The following is a 23,867-nucleotide window of genomic DNA, read 5'->3' as shown; positions in this document are numbered from 1 at the left end:
AAATGCTATGTGAACATTGCCTTATTCTTCTAGATGTTTGTGTCCAAAGTATATTTGTCTTGTACCAGTTGTAATATGAACTAGAGAGGAAGGCATTCACCTAAAATGCTGGAAAGCAAACATTCAGCAAAATTTGTTTCAAATACGGTAAGTAGCTGCCAAGATTAGGCTTCATGTCAGCACACTGGTAAAGTACAGCAGAAATGCGAGTTACTGGAAAGCTACGGGCATGCTGGACACACCAATAAGAAGCAAAGGGCACTTAGAGCACACTTATTTTTGTATTGATAAATATTAAAGGGACTCTGTTACCTGAATTTGGAGGGAACAATTTTCAGCCATAGGGGCGGGGTTTTCGGGTGTTTGATTCACCCTTTCCTTACCCGCTGGCTGCATGCTGGCTGCAATATTGGATTGAAGTTCATTCTCTGTCCTCCATAGTACACGCCTGCGTAAGGCAAGATTGCCTTGTAAAGGCATGTACTACAGAGGACAGAGAATGAACTTCAATCCAATATTGCAGCCAGCATGCAGCCAGCGGGTAAGGAAAGGGTGAATCAAACACCCGAAAACCCCGCCCATATGACTGAAAATTGTTCCCTCCAAATTCAGGTGACAGAGTCCCTTTAATTGGAAATGACAAGTCCCTGTGCCATTTTCTGAAACAGATTATTTCACCAACCCTACAACCCTACAAAGGACATTTTCTTTAAAGGTAAGAATCAATTGGAGAAAAAGAACAATAAAGACCAAGCATCATGATTAGTTATTGTTACACACTGGTAACTAATAATGTGTCATTTAACCTGTCCTTTACTGACCTCAATAACAAACCACCCATTGATTCGCGCACATCTTTCTTAAAGGGGCTGTCCAGTCTTCTGCCCTAAAAGTCAGCAGTAATCCCAGATTTCTGAATCCTAACAGTGTGCGCACCACATGCTGTCAGAATTTTTCAGGTATTTCCAGTATTACCAAGAAAGAAGAAAACGGCGTTCCAGCTCCTTAAAAATTCCAGTTTTTATTTATCCATTATTAAAATCAGTATGATAGGCACAAAAAAATCCTCGGATCAAATGGATGCACTTATGTGTGTGTTCATTTGATCCGAGGATTTTTTGTGCCTATCATACTGATTTTAATAATGGATAAATAAAAACTGGAATTTTTAAGGAGCTGGAACACCCTTTTCTTCTTATTTGCTTACTACACGTCCAGTCAAGATGAAGTTCCATGCACCTGTGGCTGTCGGTGAGCTGGCTGTGGCTTTTAGCCAATTTGCTTATATATTTCCAGTATAACCCCTTTAAGCTCCTTTAAGAAAAAAACACTTTATCGATCAGTATGTCATTTTTCATATGAGGGAGCAAAAAACATATGACATGACGAAGATGCTCCATTTTCTTATTGGAGTCGATATAGGAAAGTTGGCCATTGTACTGTGGCATCAGAGAGTTATACCTCATTTGCTTGTGCTGTGAACATCATTTTTGCTAGTGTAGTGGCTGAACAAATCTTTTGCCTACACTCCACGAAAAGCCAATTGAAAAAGTGACAGCAAAGCTGACAAACATATTTTATTTTATACAGTTGTGCTCAAAAGTTTACACACCCCGGCAGTATTTTTGTTTTCTTGGCCATTATGATTTAAAAAGAGAAAACACAGTAGATTGACAATGAACGGCTTCACCAACCACTAACCATGAGTGGAGAAAAGGTTTTGGTGTTATCATTCATATTCTCTGAAAAAAGGCCAAGAAAGCAAAAGTTCTGCTGGGGTATGTAAACTTTTGAGCACAACTGTAAAATCTCCCACTCACTGACCTTTGAGGAAAAATGTTTGAAACTTGATCTGTTTATTGGGTCAACAAAATGGTAGGCATACAGGTCCTTCTCAAAAAATTAGCATATAGTGTTAAATTTCATTATTTACCATAATGTAATGATTACAATTAAACTTTCATATACTATAGATTCATTATCCACCAACTGAAATTTGTCAGGTCTTTTATTGTTTTAATACTGATGATTTTGGCATACAACTCCTGATAACACAAAAAACCTGTCTCAATAAATTAGCATATCAAGAAAAGGTTCTCTAAATGACCTATTACCCTAATCTTCTGAATCAACTAATTAACTCTCAACACATGCAAAAGATACCTGAGGCTTTTAAAAACTCCCTGCCTGGTTCATTACTCAAAACCCCCATCATGGGTAAGACTAGCGACCTGACAGATGTCAAGAAGGCCATCATTGACACCCTCAAGCAAGAGGGTAAGACCCAGAAAGAAATTTCTCAACAAATAGGCTGTTCCCAGAGTGCTGTATCAAGGCACCTCAATGGTAAGTCTGTTGGAAGGAAACAATGTGGCAGAAGGACCGATTCCAGACCTTGGGGAACCTGAGGAAGCAGTGGACTGAGTCTGGTGTGGAAACATCCAGAGCCACCGTGCACAGGCGTGTGCAGGAAATGGGCTACAGGTGCCGCATTCCCCAGGTAAAGCCACTTTTGAACCATAAACAGCGGCAGAAGCGCCTGACCTGGGCTACAGAGAAGCAGCACTGGACTGTTGCTAAGTGGTCCCAAGTACTTTTTTCTGATGAAAGCAAATTTTGCATGTCATTCGGAAATCAAGGTGCCAGAGTCTGGAGGAAGACTGGGGAGAAGGAAATGCCAAAATGCCTGAAGTCCAGTGTCAAGTACCCACAGTCAGTGATGGTGTGGGGTGCCATGTCAGCTGCTGGTGTTGGTCCACTGTGTTTCATCAAGGGCAGGGTCAATGCAGCTAGCTATCAGGAGATTTTGGAGCACTTCATGCTTCCATCGGCTGAAATGCTTTATGGAGATAAAGATTTCATTTTTCAGCACGACCTGGCACCTGCTCACAGTGCCAAAACCACTGGTAAATGGTTTACTGACCATGGTATTACTGTGCTCAATTGGCCTGCCAACTCTCCTGACCTGAACCCCATAGAGAATCTGTGGGATATTGTGAAGAGAAAGTTGAGAGACGCAAGACCCAACACTCTGGATGAGCTTAAGGCCGCTATTGAAGCATCCTGGGCCTCCATAACATCTCAGCAGTGTCACAGGCTGATTGCCTCCATGCCATGCCGCATTGAAGCAGTCATTTCTGCCAAAGGATTCCCGACCAAGTATTGAGTGCATAACTGAACATTATCATTTGATGGTTTTTTTGTTTGTTATTAAAAAACACTTTTATTTGATTGGACGGGTGAAATATGCTAATTTATTGAGACAGGTTTTTTGTGTTATCAGGAGTTGTATGCCAAAATCATCAGTATTAAAACAATAAAAGACCTGACAAATTTCAGTTGGTGGATAATGAATCTATAGTATATGAAAGTTTAATTGTAATCATTACATTATGGTAAATAATGAAATTTAACACTATATGCTAATTTTTTGAGAAGGACCTGTACATGGGTATATGGGAAACATATCTTGGATTAAGGCTATGTGCACACATAGGAAAAGAGGTGCAGAATTTTTCTGCACAAAATCCGTATCTCCTGGCAGAATCCGCAGCCGCGGATTTGCCGCGGTTGTTATGCGGATTTTGTGCAGTTTTTATGCGGAATTGATCCGGATTTTGTGCGGATTTTCAGTGTTTTTTGCCACTGCGGAATTTTAACATGGATGGGGTGCAGAAACGCTGCAGATCCGCACAAAAGAAGTGACATGCACTTCTTTGAAATCCGCAGCAATTCCGCACTGATTTTTCCGCGCCATCTGCACAGCTTTTTTTTCCCCAAAGAATAACATTGTACTGTACATCACAGTGCGGATCTGCAGCGTTTCTGCGCGGAAAAATCCGCTGCAGATCCGCAGCAAATCCGCATCGTGTGCACATAGCCTAAGAGTATTTTTATTGACTATAAAGTATGTAATTACAAAGGATGAAGACAGAGGAGGCGGAGTAATGTTGCAATGACATAATAGTATCTCAACTGACCCAAAATTCAGTAAGAGACGTTTTTCATAAATACATGGTCAATCTACATTACTGTCCATGAAAAAAAGGCAAAAACATTCACTGTTAATTTTACTGCTTGTAGATGTACCATAAATACTAATGGACAGTCGCTAATACTAACACTGTTGTTTTCAGAAACAAATTATGGAAATTACCAATTTGGATTAGCAAAATGCCATCACATTTGATTCATTATTTAGCAGTCATTCAGCTGCACCGCCTTAAATATTTTTTCTAAAAAGCGAACATGTAATTTCTTGTCCTGATTCTTCATTACATTTTGGGTAAAGTTATAGAATCATAGAAGGTTAGGAAGGGACCTCCAGGGTCATCTGGTCCAACCCCCTGCTCAATGCAGCTATTCACTAAATCATCCCAGACAGATGTCTGTCCAGCCTCTGATTGAAGACTTCCATTGAATGAGAACTCACCACCTCTCGTGGCAGCCTGTTCCACTCATTGATCACCCTAACTGTCAAAAAGTTTTTTCTAATATCTAATCTGTGTCTCCTCCCATTCAGTTTCATCTCATTGCTTCTAGTCTTTCCTTGTGCAAATGAGAATAGAGATGATCCTTCTACAATGTGACAGCCCTTGAGATATTTGCAGACAGCTATTAAATCTCCTCTCAGTCTTCTTTTCTGCAAGCTAAACATTCCCAAATCCTGTAACCGTTCCTCATGGGACATGGTTTGCAGACCGGTCACCATTCTAGTCGCTCTTCTCTTAACTTGCTCCAGTTTGTTGATGTCTTTAAAGCCTTTAAGTGTGTATACATATATTATATATTCATTCAGAGACATATATTCCAATTTATATTTCATATTCTTTGGATAAATAAATTAATAAACGTGAAGCAATCACAACTCAGTTCCCAAAGTCACACTGATACCAGGATTAATAGGATGGTTTCTGGCCTGGGCACTTGTATAGTTACTCTATATATATAAGAGCTGTCATTCATAAATCACTTATTTCCACAAACTGAACTTAAAAAGACAATGTGGCAGATTTATCAATACTCCAGAATTCTTAGACCACTCAATCTTAAAATGCCCCAGCTTTATTATAGCAGTTCATGCTGTTTTATAAACCTGGCATATCTTTAGACTGTCGAGTCTAAGTTTACACCACCTACTAGGCTAACTTTGTGTTAAATTTGCCGTGGACCTTTAGCCGATTTTATGAAGCACGTGAGGCTTCGACCGTTTCCAATATGACACTCCTCTTTTCATAGAGGCCACTCATCTTGGCGTTTCCGGTGTACAAAGTATGTAAAACACATGACAAATATGGTGCAAGTCATGAACGCTAATTTTCTTGAAAATTAGTGAACAGTAAAATAATTAGATTACAACTACTTTTTGCTTACCTGTAAATTATTTCCTTACAATAAAATATATTTATGGTTAAGTGGTATCAAACTCAAAGACTTCTACCTTTAAAAGAATAAAAAAAAGCAACAACAAAAAAACAAATTGTTTGTCTTATCAGAGACACGTCCGGCATCCTCTGGCAAGCAGGTTATTGCGTGTGATTAGCTCCGTATATCTTTAACAGGGCATCTTTTCCTCTTATCAATGTGTATGGGAAAAGACTCCTGTCATCATTCAGCCAGCTTCCTTGCCGGACACAATGCTCTATCTATTGAGATTAAGCAGGCGTTTCCAACCATAGAGAACCAGAGAGCCTACCTCTTGAAGCATATTTATACATCTCAATACCCCGTGAGGGTGCCACTGGTGCAGTGAAACATTTAGGGGGCTACGTGATAACATATTTTAGATTGCAGCAATATCTTTCACTTGGTGTAAAGCCTGGCATAACATGCAGACAGCAAGTAATACAGGAATGCTACAAAACAGTGAAACCTAGCAATACTTAGCTACTAGATAATCTGATTAATTCATCTGGGATCAGAGATAGCCATTTAGCTTTGTTGCAAGTTATACTTGGATTTATACCACTAGGGAAATGAATTATCTCTAGAGGTTGAAGTTATATTAAAGGGTTTGTCCGATCTTCTGATGAATGCCTGCAATATGTGACTTCAGACTTCTGAATCCTTACAGTGTGTGCACTGTACACTGTCAGGATTCCCTGCTGTTGCCACAACGTTATTTTTTTGGCTGGTATTTTAGTGTAATGTAATGGCAGATTATGTGAAAATTATTTATCATCAGGTAAGCAGGACTCCCTTCCAAAAAATTACAAATGGATACTACATTTTATAAGCTGGAATTTACCTTTAACTAACATTCAAATCTAAGGCTTCATTAATGTTTTCCTATCTAAATGTCACTATCCTTGTGTTCTCCTTTCTTTCTACATGATAAATGTAACAGGTAAACTACAAAGGATTAACACAAATTTTAACACTTGTAATAAACAGCCCAAGTATGTTATCCAATCTAGAACACTGCTATATTGCCGGAGAATAAAGGTGATCATTTGTATCAAGAATGCTTAGTCCAGTGTCAGCTTAACCTTTTCAATAGCAGTGTTATATTTACATGCAAGCGGCACAAGGTCCTACATCTGGACCATATAGCAAAGAAGTATGACACTTCTAGCAACGGTTGGTGCTTGGATAGAGTCCCACTACTTAGATATATAGAATAAGGAATCTGGGACTCAAAATGGCATGCTTTACCGCTTTACTTCTGCATGGAACGGATGCACGCTTTTTTTTCACTAATGGTCTGCTTGACCGAAACATCACCGACTGTTTCACTGGTTTTGGACCACACTATTAAAAGGAACTTCTTCACAGTATGACTTTTTCAGTGTCAGATTCTTTATTCTATACAGCTGGACCATAAGCATATAGATTGTGGTGGTCTATGCATTAATAGGGCTCGTCGAAGCTAATGATCAGCTTACCATTGTAGGTCAGGTTTTTCTAACCCCGGTGATCAGCCATTAAGAATAAAAAAGCCATTTCTGCCCAGACAATCACTCCCGAAAGAATTTAGCGCTTCACTAAGGCCAAAACAGATCTACTCTCTTTTCTTGTTCATAAAAGGAGGTATAGAGATTTGTTTCCATATATAATAAGGCATATAGTTAAGGATTGTCTTTATTAAAAAGGAATAGTCAGGTCTGCAGACATGTCTGTTCTAGAAAATACTCACTTCTTGTGAGAAACATTAATTCTGGAGAATTATTTCTTAAAGGTCTACATTCAGTAGAGCTGATGGGACTGCTCCAAATTCTGCTTAATAATAACATTTTTCTCGTATAGCTATTCAGGCCATTATGACTCTTTTATGCTTTCTTTGATACAGATAGATCGAGTACTTGTGATCACGATTCCACACTTTATATTTAGGCATATACTCTGTGAGTGCTTCTCGCTATGCAAAGAATTTTGAAACAGAATTATATTTTCAAACCACTGATTTTCAAGCCCCGAATTAGAAAAAAAAATAAAAAATAAATAAATGGTAAAATAGAATAAATTGCAATAAACAAAAATAAAAACATAGCGGTATGAGCATTTGAAGCACTAACATAATCCAATTATTTCATTGCACTCCAACAGTCAGCAAGCGGCGGCTCCAAACAGGGTGGGAGAAGACAAATATTATAATACCATTTTGGTGAGACAGGAATCATTCCGTCTTATTCCAAAATGCAGAAGAAAGGGATGAAGGGAGGGGAGCCAAAATAATGTGCAGCCTGTACAAGATAACGGAGGCTTAGATTACACCTTGTTCAAAGATTTCCACTGATAGATGAATGTCATCAATTTACTATAATCATTTTGAGATTGTGTGATTGGCAGAGATGTCTGAGTCATAAAAATTAGAATAAAAAGAGATAAAACTTCACAAGGTGTAATCTATTTTTTTCTTTAAGGCAAAGACAAAGCTATACACAAATAGTGTAAAACACTGATATAAACGTAGCATTTTTATTATTTGTTCCTGCCCTGTGCAAACTTTAGATAGCTACCAGAAATGTAAAAAAATTGTACAAAATAAACCTAAACCTAAACATATAAGGTTTGTAAAAATGTTAAAAAAATTCAACCAGTACCAGCTAAAAGGGACAAAATGTATTTATTAAAAACTAATTATAATAAGAATTATAATATTAATTTATGATTTGCATGTGTATTATTGTTCTACTTGTTAAGTTATAACTTAATAAATATTTGGTGGGGAAAAATAATAAAAATTATTTATTTTTAAAGACTTGCAAGGATCCAGATCCACAAGGCAGTAACTCCAAAAATGTATGCATTTTACCACAATAAACGAAAAATAAAATTTGCTTACTGAAGGACAAAAAAACCCACAATAAAACAAAAAATATATACACATATACAGATAAAATAAACAAAACACATGCAAAGATAGTAGCATTCTTCTATCATGCATCAGGCTCATTGCCCAAGCACCCATTAACCATGACGACGAAAAGTGCAAAAACCCAGCAACATTACCAAAGGATGCATAGAGAGGTCTCACAATGCAATATCATCTCAATCCCCAAAGACCATGGACAGCTGCACTGTCCTTCACTAATAGAATTTTTTTAGTCTTTTCTTTTTTTTCCTTTTTTCTTTTTTTTTAAGAATGTAAAAATGTGGGTAAAGAACGTAAACAAAAAAAAACACACCAACCTTCTCGTAGCTCTGAGGGATGTTAAGGGGTTTGATGCAGAACACAATGACATGAGGAGAAGAGAAAAAATAGGGGAGACACAGAGAGAGTAAAAAAAGACCTTCTCCAGGCTTTCAGCTGCAAAGCGACTAATCCATTAATATATATTCAAAGGATTAACAAATAACTTTCCCTTTTCTTTTGAGATGGAGATTATCCAGCTCGTCAGTAAGTCATCTCTTCCAATCTTTCGGTTTTGGAGCACTTAAGTATAACTATGCTTTTATAACCATTACTTCTGAGCTAATCTCTGGCAATATCTTTATAGCTACCGTATATCTATAAGTATCTAGATATAGATATTTAGATATATATGTCTATGCCATTGTATTAAGACCTACCTAAATAACATAATAATAACAACAGTAGCAGTATCTACTGACCAATTAATTTCTAAAAATAAATAAGACTTCAAATAGAAGCTCCTTTTACAAGTACATTTCTAAGTTTACAGATCTTAGAGACATGCTTAATTTTAGCAGGCATAATCAGGAAGATATCTCAAGCTCCTGAGAAATCGGCCCATTATTGGACTTCTCCCTATGCCACATGGCTCTAATAAACCAGTGAGGGTCATAACGAGAAAAATGGAAGGATCAGGTCAGCCAAAGGAGACTTCCCAACAAGATGGAAAATCTGCTTGCATGACACTGATTATAAACAGTCAATAATTCCCTTCACGGCCCAATTTGGGATCCTACTGTTTCACAAGACTAAATATATTCATCTTCATTTGTACTGCACTGAGCTTCCAGAATAATATACAATAAAAAATATTGTGACAAACAATACAACCTGAAACCAAGAGTTATTCATACCTACCAGGAATCTTTGAGATAATCATTGCACCTGCATTATCGCGGTACCTAACCTATAAGTATGTGTTTCACTATTATGCCATAAAATAAAAAGGGGGCTGTATTATTAGATACATATTTAAACTTTAGGAGACTAAAACAGCTTGTCCTTAGCAAATCTGAAAAAAATACTAGAAAGAAAATATTCCTCACCTTTTCCAATAATGCTAATGTAAGTTTTATGTCTATTTTAACTATAGCAATCACGTCTGCACTGATTATACTATTTCACTAACTGACATTAAGGGTGTGTTAAATCAACAATCTTGGCTTTTGCTTCAGCGTGTATAAATAAATATAGACTACCCTACTTTGTTAGTAGAAATGGTAACAGATACATATTAATATATCTTTAAAGAAAAAAAGGTAAAGCCGTCAATGACATTAGGCCCCAAGGGCAGGTGAAGCCCTCGGTTTGTACACATTACCAGCGTGCAGAGCTCTGCTGCTCCCTACCTCTCACGTAAAGATTAGCAGGTGAAGAATAGCGAACTCCGGCACTGTTTGTTGCCACACATTCATATTTTCCCTGATCGGTCTCCTCACTATTTTCAATCTGTAAGGCACCTGCAAAGGAAGAAGAAAAAATAGCAAAAACCATTAAGGTCAGGTTTTATTTGTTCGTCATTCTGGTATCCTAATTTGGAGGAACTGTCGCAGGAACCTGCTGCTAAAACCGCGATCTATACATAGCTTATGCAGTCATCAGCCATGGAACGGAAGAACCTATTCACAGAAAGCAATAAGCAGCTTAATTAAATAAGTGCTTTTAAAATGATTACCAACATTTTAGATACGACTGACAAGCTACTTACTATTTTAGTGAATTGCAATAAAAATCACATCGTTGTGCTCTATACAAAATGTACAGATCATAACTTTAGAAATTAAAGAAATGGAGTCTCTGCTTGGAGAAGTGCAATGAAGATGTACCTGATATCCTATCCATGGTCTGGTTCCTACATGCTGCTTTCTTCCTTCTCTGGTTGGAGACCGTTTTTGCAGTAGGAATGAGGGCTCGAGACATATATTGTCAATTTATGCATATGTAAGATATACTATAATTACAAAGACTAGAGCAAATGTTTACCATTGCCATGTACCATTATTTTTTAGTGCAAGTTCATGTTCCAACTGTAATTAGTAAAAGATAACAAAAATGATGGTGACATCAAAAAACTGAATACCAAGTAGCGCAGTTAGTGAATGTTGTTCGATAGCCGAGCTTGGACTGTAAGGTGAAAGTTACCAAATTAAACTGAACACTAGGCAGTCTTCTACTGCCAAGTTAGGCAAGTGCATATTCATAGACTGAGCAAACTGAAAATCAATACTGAAATAACATAAGGATTAAGATAAGCTAGTAAGAAGACCAAAAGGAATGAGTCAGGTCCAAAACTCAAAGGGAAATTGCATTTTACAAAATGCCTTACCTCGAATTGGTGTATTTTCTGTAATGAAAGCAAAGGAAAAAAGTGACAGTGGTGAGGAATTACATTTAGTTATCAGGCACACAGCCAAAAATAAGGGCCCCGTATCCAGGAGTAAATTCTTCTAGCCACACACTCAAAAAACCTAATCTGAATAAAGTAGGACCAAATCTGTCAATGAATATACGTAAGCCATTTTGTGGACTTCCTTTTATTTCTGACATGTAAAAATGCAGCAATTATGAAATAATGAAACAACGGTAAGCCCCAGTACTATCACTATCTTGATTCAGCAAAGTGGTGCCATTTACCACCAAAAATGTGCAATATACCACGTTAACCTTCTGTGCCCTATTGCCATTCCTACTAGCCCTGTAGTAATGGTCTTGCTTCATGTTTTCATTTTCAAATAGTGTCATATTAATGGTGTGCTATCCTTAACAAGCAGTCAGTTGGGAAGTCATGGGGGCCCACAATACAACCAGACACTAAATGAGGATGAGAGGGTCTAATGGATATAGCATTTAGCCAAGTGACCAGGAAGAATAACGGCAGCGCACAGAGGATAAATTAAGTATATGGCAGATTTACAGCGATACACAGAATTTCTGGATCTGCTATGAAAATCATGGCTTCAAAAATAAACTGTGAATTTGTAACACATGCCACGCTGTGATAACGCTGGTCTTAAAAATGACCTGCGACGCAGACCACAAAATGTCCTCTGCTGCTCTATCAAGTGGGTGGGGGGATATAAGACTGTAAACAATGGGTATGCTCACTTGGCAGGACTGCAGATATCACAGTACAAGACTCCTGCCAGATTACTTTAGGAAGCAGACATTTTGCTTTGCTAGAATAAATAAGGTAAAATGTTTAAATCTGTGCAAATTAAACAGGAGTATTAGTCACATAAAGCAATGTCTGATTTAGGGTGTACAAACTTTAGCACCATACGCAAATCTACCTACACTACCGTATTCTCTCTCCTTCTTCTGTCTTTCCTTTTTCCCTCTACAAAGGCTTCTGATGTGCTTATGTGTCTTAATTTGTATGTTTTCTCTTATGCAGTCTAATTTGTATTATGTTTATTGTTTTATATTATGCAAGATGACCACCGGAAGGGTCTTTGAGGGGAGATGTGTCATTGCGGTTATTAGCGGCGGTGATGTGAGCTCGGAAGCATGCTCCAGCACATATAGTGCTGTGAGAGTTATTAGGCTACTCCAGGGCCGGGTTTGACAAGCAGTCATAAGATATGGGTGAGAATGACTGCTGGTTTGGCAGATAAAATGGAGGCCGAGTGTCTCATTCAGTGTCTAGAGCTGGAGATATGTGGATCTCCTGTGTGCTGGGCTGTGCTAAAGGCTAAAGAACTGGACACTATCTTGAGCGGGTGGACCCAATGTATTGTGAATACTTTTTACTTTATATTTTCACTTTGTTTTGGAAAAGGCTGTCTTTTGTTTGCTATCCTGGGCGGTTCATGCAGTCTAAATAAACTTGCCTAGACATTTCAGCAATACCGCTTCCTGTGCCTACCTCAACCGCAGCGGAGTGAGTACGAATCTCTACAATTGCTAAAAATTTATAAAAAAAATGATTTTGAGAAAAAGGGTGACATAGTTCTTTTGCTCCTACATTGCATTACAATTGTTATATAGTACCTACAGTATGTTGGAACCCATTTCACCACTCACAGAACCACTCGCTATACTGAGAGAGGCAGCTGTAAGCATGTCCCGTCACTGCGCTGTCAATCAAAGCGCTGGTGTATGCTTACAGCTGCCTCTCTCAGTACATAGAAACCCAGGAAGGAGGGCACAGAAAACATCAGAACATGTCGGCTGTGCAGGGCCTTTATCCAGCCCTTGCTTTTTATGGCTGGATAAAGGTCCTGTGTGGTTGAAGTACTGTGATTTTTCCATACCAATAAAGTTACCAATGGAGTGCGTCTGGTGCCTTGCTTCCTGGGTTTCTCAGTATTACTATAACCAAATGTGCCTGGACAACAGAATGATGGCTGTGACTTATCTATTGCCGCTGACAGTATAGTGAGAAATGTTACTCCAGCCTGGGGTTGACAGAGTTTTCTAGCATAGTTTCACATTTGTTTGTGGAGTAAATTCTGATGAATTTGTCGGTTGGGCTTTGCCATATTCCATCCTGCCCCATCTCTGCTTACTTTTGTTAAAGTAGGTGGAGCTGGCCAGGACTGGGTAGAAGCACCTAAAGTGGCAAAAATTTGGCAACACTCATGAGTTTTACGACAGAATTCTGGTAAAAATTCATTTTGAACTGTGGCCGTATTCTGCTGAAAATAGCGAGTGTAAAATTTCTTATGGCTATCTTGTTGTATTTAAAAGAAGGCCTCTGACATACAGTAATCACATATTCTATTAATTTATGACTTTAAAAAATCTGAACAACTGAGGTAGTGCCCTGTTATATCATTGGGAATGCACATCAATACTGTTTTTAAATGTCAAACAATCCCAAGAACAGATTATTAACAGTTTTAGCTTCTTTCTGGAAAGCAAATAGCTCCTAGATCAATCTATTTTGTTCATTTTGATCATTTTTCCCTACAAACTGAAGTTTGTTATTCACATACTGAGATGCCCTATGTATTGAGCTTCTGTTAGAAATAATGTGCTTTTTGATATACTCAACTTAGATGTATTGTAAAAATTCTAATTAACAGTACCAGTGATATTAATATCCAAAAATTATTAGCGATCCTCACAATGTAATCTACCCTAAAAAAACTTCCTGTTACACACTATTTGATAAGTGCCTGTAAATATAAAGTTTTTATATAGCCATGAATATATTTAGACAAAAAATGGATTCTCTTAAGTTATAACAGTAAATTCATGTTACCATAGCCATTTTCAACAAATGTAATTTACCAATCAAAATATAGGGAAAAACAAGGTGCAGGAAGTAATCTAGCTGCAGTAAAATATTTTCCCTACGCAATATGTTGGTGCCAATATCGTATCTCTGTAGAAATGTCTATCCTGACTTCAATTTAGCAATGTAGGCATGGACAACTTATTTTTGACTATTTTTTTACTGCTCTTTTGTCTTTTAATAGATTCACTAAAATTACCAGTTTTACGGTCAGTTATTTACTTAAGATATTTAGCTTCCCCAATCATGAAAATATCTACTATCACAAAATCAATGAGAATTGAAAACAAAAAGTAAATGTTATTGATACATTAGTAAATATCTTTTAATAGTAACTTTTTCATTATATCGGTAATATAAAATAACCTAACATATGCAAATTTAAATAAAAAAAATATCAGTAATGTGTGCCTATTGGTAATATTCTTCTAAACATTGGCATATAGTAAATTAATACGGAAAAGCTATAGTTAATAAAGCAGGGAATTTAGGCTTAAAGGTAAAAATACTGCATGGGAGGATAGAGGTTTTTAAAGTAAGCATCAACATTTTAAGGAACACTTGTTTCCGGAAAGAAAAAAAAAAAAGCAGTTGTTTGCCCATCCACAATTGGTGGAAGATCTGCCATAAGGAAGGGAGATTACTGAACCAGGAGGCTTTGATATGGGAAACAGAATCCACTTCATTATTTTTTATTCATTTGTTTGCAACACGATAGTTCGGAGAAATACACATTGTGTATATAATGTGAATGATAACAAGCTTCAAAACTTCAAAGGTTTCTTGTTAAAAGGGTATTCTCAAGTTGTCTCTTGAGCAGTTCAGGGCTCTGAAATCTGCTTACAGTCTTTCCTTCCTGGTTGTTTTGGGAGCAGATGATCCTCCTTGATTGACAGTTCCAGAGAGAAACTTCATTCAGCTAGTAAATATTAACAGGACTGTCAGTGTTTGTTCTAGGTCCACACTGCCATCAATATACTTGCACATAGAGATAACAGGGACTTTGAACAAGGAAATGGTTCAGAAAGTAAGAGTCATGATTAGGATAACTCCTTTGGAAACTATTGTTTTTGGATACTGAGGTATTGTGATTCTACAAGACTGATAACCAGTTAGGTACCGGACAGAGGTGGTACACGGAGTACAAAAATGATGTATGGAAATCAATGAGCTGTATAGAGATGACTGGAATTTTAGAAGTTAACTCTGCTCCTGGAATGTAACACACTCAGCCAGGGACTGGTGGCCAAGTTCTATCAAAACCAGCTGTACACTATGTAAGAGAAAAGCTCTCACTGCAATCACTGCAGGAGAATGACAGTAAATAGAAAAAGTAAGTCAATTTCAAACGTGCTTATTTTTATGCTGACTTATTAAAACAATTTAATAACATGAAAATACCCCTTAAAGTATAATCACAAACATTAGACCAGTAGATAATTAATTAATTATTGAACTATTCAGGGCTTGCCCTACATGCTCACAATACTATAGTTTGTAGAATAGATAGATCTGAATGATTCCCCCAATATACCAGTATATCTGATACTTTCCTGATCTGTCTAGAAAATGTCAGGACTTATAAATTAAATGAGGAAAATGCAGAGACCCACATACAAAGAGGCAATTGTAGAAGAAAACACAGGGTTTTTTTCACGTAAACTTGACAAACCTGGGATAAAAACTGTAAATTACACTTTTGGCCGCAGTCATGAAGCTCTGCTTGGCTTCAAAAATATAATTACAGCACTTACTGTTCTTAGCATGGCCAGAACACAGCAATGCATTTCTGTTATAAGCCACTTACTTTTGGCCACAGAAACTGGGCCTTATGAATAAAACCTAGTCCTTAAGAAAAAGTGACAGAATTGCTTAAAAAAAACCAAAAAAAAAAAACACTTTTTTTTAATCTATTCTGGAAAAATGAAAGCTCAAATTTTGCTTTGCTGCCTACACTAATTTCCACTGTCAGGTCACGGTCACACCAGTGTTGGGCTTGGTCAGTATTTCACATCAGTATATGTAAGCCAAAACCAGGAGTGGGTGACAATACAGAAGTGGTGACGTGTTTCTATTATGTTTTTCCTCTGATAGTTCCACTCCTGGTGTTGGCTTACAAATACTGATGTAAACTAATGACCAAATACTGACAGTGTGACTGTAGCCCTTAAATTTCACCACTTGGACAACTTCTTCTCCTACCTCTCACTTGACCCCCATAAAATAAAGCCTATACTCACCTGCCGTGCTGACGCCGTTCCCGTGGTGTCTACACTTGTAATCCCGGGGCTCTTGTGCTGTTGTTATGACACGTTACGCTGGTGCCTAATCAGCATTGACGTCACTGTCCCCGCCTCCTGTCAAATTGAGCAGGAAGACGAAGTCCGACATCAGCTGCAGCCTGGACTTTCTCTTCATGTTTGATTTGTCAGAAGGTGGGAACAGTGACTGGGTGCCTGATTGGGTGCCGGTATCACGTGTCAAAACAACGGGAGTCCCAGGACCACGAGTGCCATTACCCCTGGAACAGCGCAAGCACAGGAGGTGAATACAGGCTTCATTATTTTATGGGGGCCAAACATTTTGATCAAGAAGGAGATATCCTAGTAGTGGACAACTCCTTTAAGCCATACATAAATGTTATTGTGTCTAAAAGGATAAGTGCACTTTGTATTTGTGCACTAGATTTAAAAGCTGTAAATCTCCTGACGTACAGTGGCTAGTGAAATTATTCACTACCTCCGCCACCGTGGCTTTTTACGTCTTTTGTTACAATACAACCTGTATTTAAACAATTTTGTCATTAGATTTGTGTGTAATGCATTAGCACTAAATAACTAACTAAAGTTACAGAAGTGAGGAAAGTATAGGCATAAATTAAATTGATGGGATCAAATAACTAAAAATTGGCACGTTCATATGTATTCACCCCTTTTGCTATGAAGCCCCTAAAAATTTCTGGTGCAAGCAATTACCTTCATAAGTCACATTCTTAGTGTAAGGAAGTTCACCTGTGTGCCATGTAATTGTTGTATGGACTATCACTATGTACACATATTTTCTAAAAGGCCACAGAGGTTGCAACACCATTAAGCAAGAGGCACCACTAACCAAACAACACCATGAAGACCAAGGAGATCTCCAAAGAAGTCAGGGACAAAGTTTTTGAGAAGTACAATTCAGGGTTGGGTTACAAAAATATTCCAAACGGGAGCACCATCAAATCCATTATCAACAAATGGAAAAAACATGGTACCACAAAAAACCTGCCAAGACAGGGCCACCCACCAAAACTCTCAGCCCAGGCAAGGAGGGCATTAAGCAGAGAGGAAGCACAGGGACCAAAGGTAACCCTAAAGGAGCTGCGGAGTTCCCAAGCAGAGACTGGAGTGTATGTCCATACCACCACAATAAGCTGTACACTTCATAGAGGTGGCTTTTATGGAAGATTGGGCAGAAAAAAAACCTTTACTTACACAATTGTACGGCTCTTTTTAAAGTTGCCAAAAGACATGTGGGAGACCCCCCAAATGTATGGAGGAAGGTGCTGTGGTCAGATGAGACCAAAATTAAACTTTTTGGACACCAAGGTAAACGCTATGTCTGGCACCAAACAAACACAGCTAATCACCCCAAGAATACCATCCCCACAGTGAAGCATGGTGGTGGCAGCATCATGTTATGGAGATGTTTTCTGGCAGCAGTGACAGGGAAAAAGGTCCCAGTCAATAGGAAGATGGATGCTGCGAAATACAGGGATATTGTAGAGCAAAACCTGTTTTGTCTGTCAGTGATTTGAGACTGGGATGGAGGTTCACCTTCCAACAAGACAATGACACAAAGCATACTAGTAAAGCAACACTCAAGTGGTTTAAGAGGAAATGTGTAAATGTTTTGGAATGGCCTAGTCAAAGACCAGACCTTAAATCAATTGAGAATCTGTGGTCAGACTTGAAGACTGCTGGTCACCAGAGGAAGCTATCTAACTTGAAGGAGCTGAAGGCATAAGCGAAAATCCCAGCAGCAAGATGTGGATAGCTCAAAGAGACTTATCCAAAGTGACATGCAGCTGTAATTACTGCTCTACAAAGTACTGACTTTAGGGGGGTGAATACTTATGCATACTGAAGTTTTCACTTATTTTGTCCTATTTGTTGGTTGCGTCACAATAAAAAGAAAACCAAGTGTTCACAGTTGCAGTCATGTTCTTTACATGCACTGATGGAAACCCTCAAAAAATAGAAAAAATTCCAGATTGTGAGGTTGAGGTAGCAAAACACGATAAATGCCAAGGTGGATGAATCTGAAATTAAACTGATGGTAATAAGGGAATTGATGCTACTAAATCAAAAGACACCTAGTGAAAACTGTATAGCTATTCCAGAGATGTCATCTGATGGATCTATTGGTGGTCATAATTGAAGTCATTTGAATGTACCCTCACATTGAAATTGCTACACCAAAAAGAAACATCTCTATTCATTCAGTATCCAGCATTGAATATGAGCACCACACAAAAGTGTATGCACTTACATGCCTTGGCATGCTATTAATGAAGTTATTAATGGTTTTGTGAGAAAAGTTTTGTCACACTGAATGCACTGCTGTTGTTGGCAGCTCCCTTTGCCATTACTGACCAATGATGCCCTAAATGTGCACTATGGAAGACAAGAACAGGAACACTTCAAAAGATTGTAGCACATTTAGGCTACTTTGTGTAGTATGAGCAACATGTGGCCTGGCTTTCTCGTGTTGAAAAATGGCTCCTGGGACACTGACACATTCCCTTGTGAAGGCCTTTTTATGGTGTTGCCCATGAGGACTCCACACCAATCTCTGGTTTACATTGTGTCCATTCCAGCCTACATTGACATCTTGTTCTGCACCATAACACCCTTTAACAGTGGACTGTATAGGACTGGGGTGAAGTTATTTTTTCTGATAAAGCCACCTTCAGACTGTTTCTGACATCTGGAGAAGAAATTGTCCAGAGAAGAGGTAAGCTCTACCAGGAGTCCTGTTTCATGCCAACAACAGAAACATCCTGAGATAATTCATATGTGGTTGTTTTTTCTCCAATTGAGTTGTTACGCACCTATCACAGATCCGGGTTGTACTTCCCTCACTCTGGATCTGAACTACGTTGTGCTCCACATCTTTCCAGATGGCCTAGCTTGATCTCATATGATCATCTACCAAGGCCTAAATAAGGCCTACCAAGACACACAACTGTGTCTAGGTATTACAGTGGGTACGGAAAGTATTCAGACCCCTTTTAATTTTTCACTCTTTGTTTCATTGCAGCCATTTGGTAAATTCAAAAAAGTTGATTTTTTTTTCTCATGAATGTACACTCTTGCACACCTCTTGACTGAAAGAAAATAGAAATGTAGGAATTTTTGCAAGTTTATTAAAAAGGAAAAACTGAAATATCACATGGTCATAAGTATTCATACCCTTTGCTCAGTATTTAGTAGAAGCACGCTTTTGAGCTAGAACAGCCATGAGTCTTCTTGGGAATGATGCAACAAGTTTTTCACACCTGGATTTGGGGATCCTCTGCCATTCTTCCTTGCAGATCTTTTCCAGTTTCGTCAGGTTGGATGGTGAACGTTGGAGGACAGCCATTTTCAGGTCTCTCCAGAGATACTCAATTGGGTTTAGGTCAGGGCTCTGACTGGGCCAGTCAAGAATGGGCACAGAGTTGCTTAGGGTCATTGTCTTGCTGGAAGGTGAACCTTTGGCCAAGTCTGAGTTCCAAAGTGCTCTGGAAGAGGTTTTCATCCAGTATTTCTCTGTACTTGGTCACATTCATGTTTCCTTCAATGGCAACTAGTCGTCCTGTCCCTGCAGCTGAAAAACACCCCCATAGCATGATGCTGCCACCACCATGTTTCACTGTTGGTATTGTATTGAGAAGGTGATGAGCAGTGCCTGGTTTTCTCCACACATACCGCTTAGAATTATCACCAAAATTATCACAGCAGGAGTAGAACCATCTCAAGGAGGATCACAAGGAAATGGACAGCATGTGACTTAAATATACGAGTGTCTGAGCAAAGGGTCTGACTACTCATGACCATGAGAGTCTGACTACTTATGACCATGTGATATTTCAGTTTTTCTTTTAATAAATTTGCAAAAATTTCTTCATTTCCATTTTTTTTCAGTCAAGATGGGGTGCAGAGTGTACATTAATGAGAAAAATATTTACTTTTTGAATTTATCAAATGGCTGCAGTGAAACAAAGAGTGAAAAATTTAAAGTGGTCTGAATACTTTACGCACCCACTGTAAGTCTCTTAGTTTCTTGGTGTACCACAACCTGTTCCCGGTCTCCCAGGAACTCCACTATGTGCCTGCCTGCAGCTACCAGGATGGCTCATGCCTGTTTGCGACTTTCAGGACCTCATTAAGACTTTTAGTTTGCCTCTGCTACTTGTTTGCCTGCAGCTTTCAGGATGTCTCCTGTCCGCTAGAGGCTTTCGGAACCATTGCTATGTGTCTGCCTACAGCTTCCAGTAACTCTGCTACCTGTCTGCGGTCTCCTGTAGGTCTCTGCTCTGCCTACAGCTTCCAGTGGCTCTGCTACCTATTTACAGTACCTCTTGCTGCTTGTCTGAGGTCTCCAGGATGTCTACTGTTTCCCACATGTTTCTTGTCTGAGGTCTCCAGGACATCTACTTTTTCCCATGTGTTTCAACTGCCTGTCCACTTGCGGCTTCCTGAATTTCTTTAAGACTTTTATTTTGCCTCTGCTATGCGTCCACCTGCAGGTTTCAGGATGTTTTCTGTTCACTTGCAGCAACCAGTAACTCTGCTTCCTTGATGTGGTAGAAGCAGAAAACTTTGTGCAAACCAAAATTTATGTCAATTTCAAAACTTTTGGCCACAACTGTAGCTGGATGTCTGGCTCATAACCCAATGTCATGCAATTCTGATGGTTCCGATGGTTTGTGTAGATAATGTTTGTGTTGACTCCTTGGACTTGGTATGTGTTGTCTAATTTTACTTGCATTTCAGAATAGATCACAACCTGCCATTCTTCAAATCTTATGAGATCACGTGAGCAACACCATGAAAAAGTCTTCACGAAGGAACATCACACCAGTCCTACTCCATGGATTATGGTATGTGGTGGCATAACATATGGTAGTTGGACCCCTCTAGTTGTCATTGTAGTTATGCTATCAGCTAATTGTTACATTGTTGAGTCACTTGTAGAACCAGTGGTATGGCCATTTCCCCACAGTGCCTCAAGAGTTATTTTTCTGCGCAACATCAGGCCGAATATTGCTCATGTTTTGAGCAGCCTGCATGTCCCAAATATGGTATCATGGCCTGTAGCATATCCATACTTGTCTCCCATCAAGCACATCTGGGCAATTTTCCATGTGGGCAATTTTCCGTGTGGGCATTTTTCCTGTGGGCAATTTTCCTGTGGGCAATTTTCCTGTGGGCATTTTTCCTGTGGGCATTTTTCTGGTCACCGTTTTCTACTGCTTCACTTAGCTCAAATCTAGCCAGGTGTCTATAATTTCCTTTGTTACTTCTCACTTCCATGCTAGAACCAGAATTATTTCCAATCTCCATCCAGCTTACTAGATGTTGTCCACACTTCTCAGCACTCAAATTACCACCTTCTTGCAGTTGTAGTCAGTGATGTTCAAATCTGGCCTCTGCAATCAAGGTAACATATCTCTTCCAGCGAGTCTCCAGTTTTCCTAAGCTCCACTTCTTTCCTCCAATTAATCATGTTTTTGATACAAGTCTCAGCTTGCATACATCGCTGCTATTAATAATTTCTCTGCTGGAACATAGTAACCTGAATTAACTTCACTGTTATCCTTGCGATTAACCATTGTTTTGCTGGAATATACAAGTTTCCAGACCTGTGATTAACTACATCACTGTTGGAAGATACCAGTTTGCTATACAGCTACTGTTCCGATGTGTATCCGCAAACCTGGCTCTGCTTCATCTGTGTTGCCTGCTCTGCTTGTTTGTCTGCTGTCCTCCATAACCTCCTGTCCTTACTGGTTGGTTCATGTGTCATTTGTCAAGAGCCGTTATGCTGCATCATAGCCTTTGGCCTTTGCTGATCACCTTGACCTATGATTTTTGAAAATCCACCTTACCAGGTGGGCCCATAACACTTTATAATACAGCTTATCAGAGAATTTTTCTTCTTTTTCCGTTTACGGGCTATTTCTTCCTCTCTCCCTAGCCTTCTGAACTTATGAACATATCAACCACTCTAAAAAAAAAAAATCTGTTTTGGTCAACACAAGACTGCCAACAGTGAGGTGTCAGGTAACACTTCCTACTATAATCTATGGAGAAGGGAGGAGGCATGAGCATCAAAGTGAGGAAACACAGAGAGAGAAACAAAAATATAGTGCAAAGCTTTCTAACAAGTCTTTTACATCACACTAGAGCTGGATTCACATCTCTACTGCTCAGTACTGCTGTATGATTTCCTCCAGCTACTGCTGCCTCTATTTGATCACCAAAAAAGAATGTAGAGCAGGAATCCATCTCTTTGTGTGCTGTGCAATATATGGGAAAGATCATATCAGTTAGTCTCCTTAGTCTCCATTGGTATAGAGTCAGTTGCAATTTAAGAGATAGAACCTAAAAATGGAAAAACTGGTGACATGTCTTATAGTGGCGAGAAATAGTGTTATTCCTCATATACACAGAAAGGATAGATTATTCTGAAAAGTTACTTTAAAGTAAAGCTACTATTTAACCCCTTAATGACCAGGGGTGTTTCACTTTTTGAATTTCTGTTTTTTGCTCCCCTTCTTCCCAGAGCCATAACTTTTTATTTTTCAGTCAATATGGCCGTGTGAGGGCTTGTTTTTTTGCGGAAAGAGTTGTACTTTTGAACGCCACCATTGGTTTTAACATATTGCGCACTGGAAAACCTGAAAAAAATTCCAAGTGTGGTGAAATTGCAAAAAAAGTGCAATTCCATAGTTGTTTTTTGTTGTGTTTTTTTTACCATGTTCACTAAATGCTAAAACTGACCTGTCATTATGATTCTCCAGGTCATTATGGGTTCACAGGCACCAAACATGTATAGGTTCTTTTTTATTTAAGTTGTGAAAAAAAAATTCCAAAATGTGTTTAAAAAAAAAAATGGTGATTTTTTCCGAGGCCTGTAGCGTCTCCATTTTTAGAGATCTGGGGTTGGGGGTAGATACGATCTTTTGATCGCCCATTATTGCAATGTTGCGGAGACCAAAAAACGTAATTCTGGCCTTTTGAATTTTTTTTCGTTATGCCGTTCAGCGATCAGGTTACTTCTTTTTTTTTATTTATAGATCGGCTATTCTGAATGCGGTGATATGAAATATGTGTATATTTGATTTTTTTTTATTGTTTTATTTTGAATGTGGCAAATTATTTTTTAAATATTTTTAAAAACTTTTTTTTACTTTTTGCATGCTTCAATAGTCTCCATGGAAGACTAGAAGCTCCAATACTTAGATTGCCTCTGCTACACCCAGGCGATGATCAGATCACCTGTCTGAAGCAGAAATGCTCACATGCTATGAATGTCGACCACAAGGCGGAGCTCATAGCAATCTGGCAATGACAACCATAGAGGTTTGCTGACCTCTGTCATGCTGACCCATTGATGATTTGTGATCATGTGACTGAGTCACTGATGGGCGGGATTAGCGACGCGCTTCTGGTAAGAGAGAGTTAAATGCTGTTGTCAGAGATTGACAGCGGCATTTAACTAGTTAACAGCACGGGTGGATCGCGATTCCACCCGAGGCTGTTGTGGGCACATGTCAGCTGTATAGATCAGCTGTCATGTTCCTGGAAAGGTGTATGCTCACATGCTCAGCGCCCGAGCCCGCACCAAACGGGTAGAGTTAACTTGGGCGTACTATTACGCCCAACGTCAGAAAAGGGTTAAAGCTTTTGTTCTATCATTATAACTTCTATGCATGTGTCTTAGTAGGGCATGTAGATGTCA

At 38.7% G+C, this 23,867-nt stretch overlaps 1 protein-coding gene across 10 annotated transcripts in view; it reads right to left on the bottom strand.

Moving 5' to 3' along the window:
• The window catches only part of PTPRS (protein tyrosine phosphatase receptor type S), a 721,726-nt gene that overhangs the window by 340,039 nt on the left and 357,820 nt on the right, over positions 1 to 23,867 (bottom strand). For 9 of the 10 annotated variants that reach the window (XM_077253515.1, XM_077253506.1, XM_077253534.1 and 6 more), the window contains exon 6: positions 9,985 to 10,095. In XM_077253515.1, the coding sequence (XP_077109630.1) occupies positions 9,985 to 10,095 (111 nt within the window). Of the gene's footprint in view, positions 1 to 9,984; positions 10,096 to 10,961; positions 10,980 to 23,867 lie in introns of all 10 variants that reach the window. The other variant, XM_077253581.1, reaches the window with a different exon arrangement.

Source organism: Ranitomeya variabilis, chromosome 1 (genome assembly GCF_051348905.1).
Source record: "Ranitomeya variabilis isolate aRanVar5 chromosome 1, aRanVar5.hap1, whole genome shotgun sequence".
Lineage (NCBI taxonomy): Eukaryota > Metazoa > Chordata > Amphibia > Anura > Dendrobatidae > Ranitomeya > Ranitomeya variabilis.
This window is presented reverse-complemented; position numbering and strand designations above follow the sequence as displayed.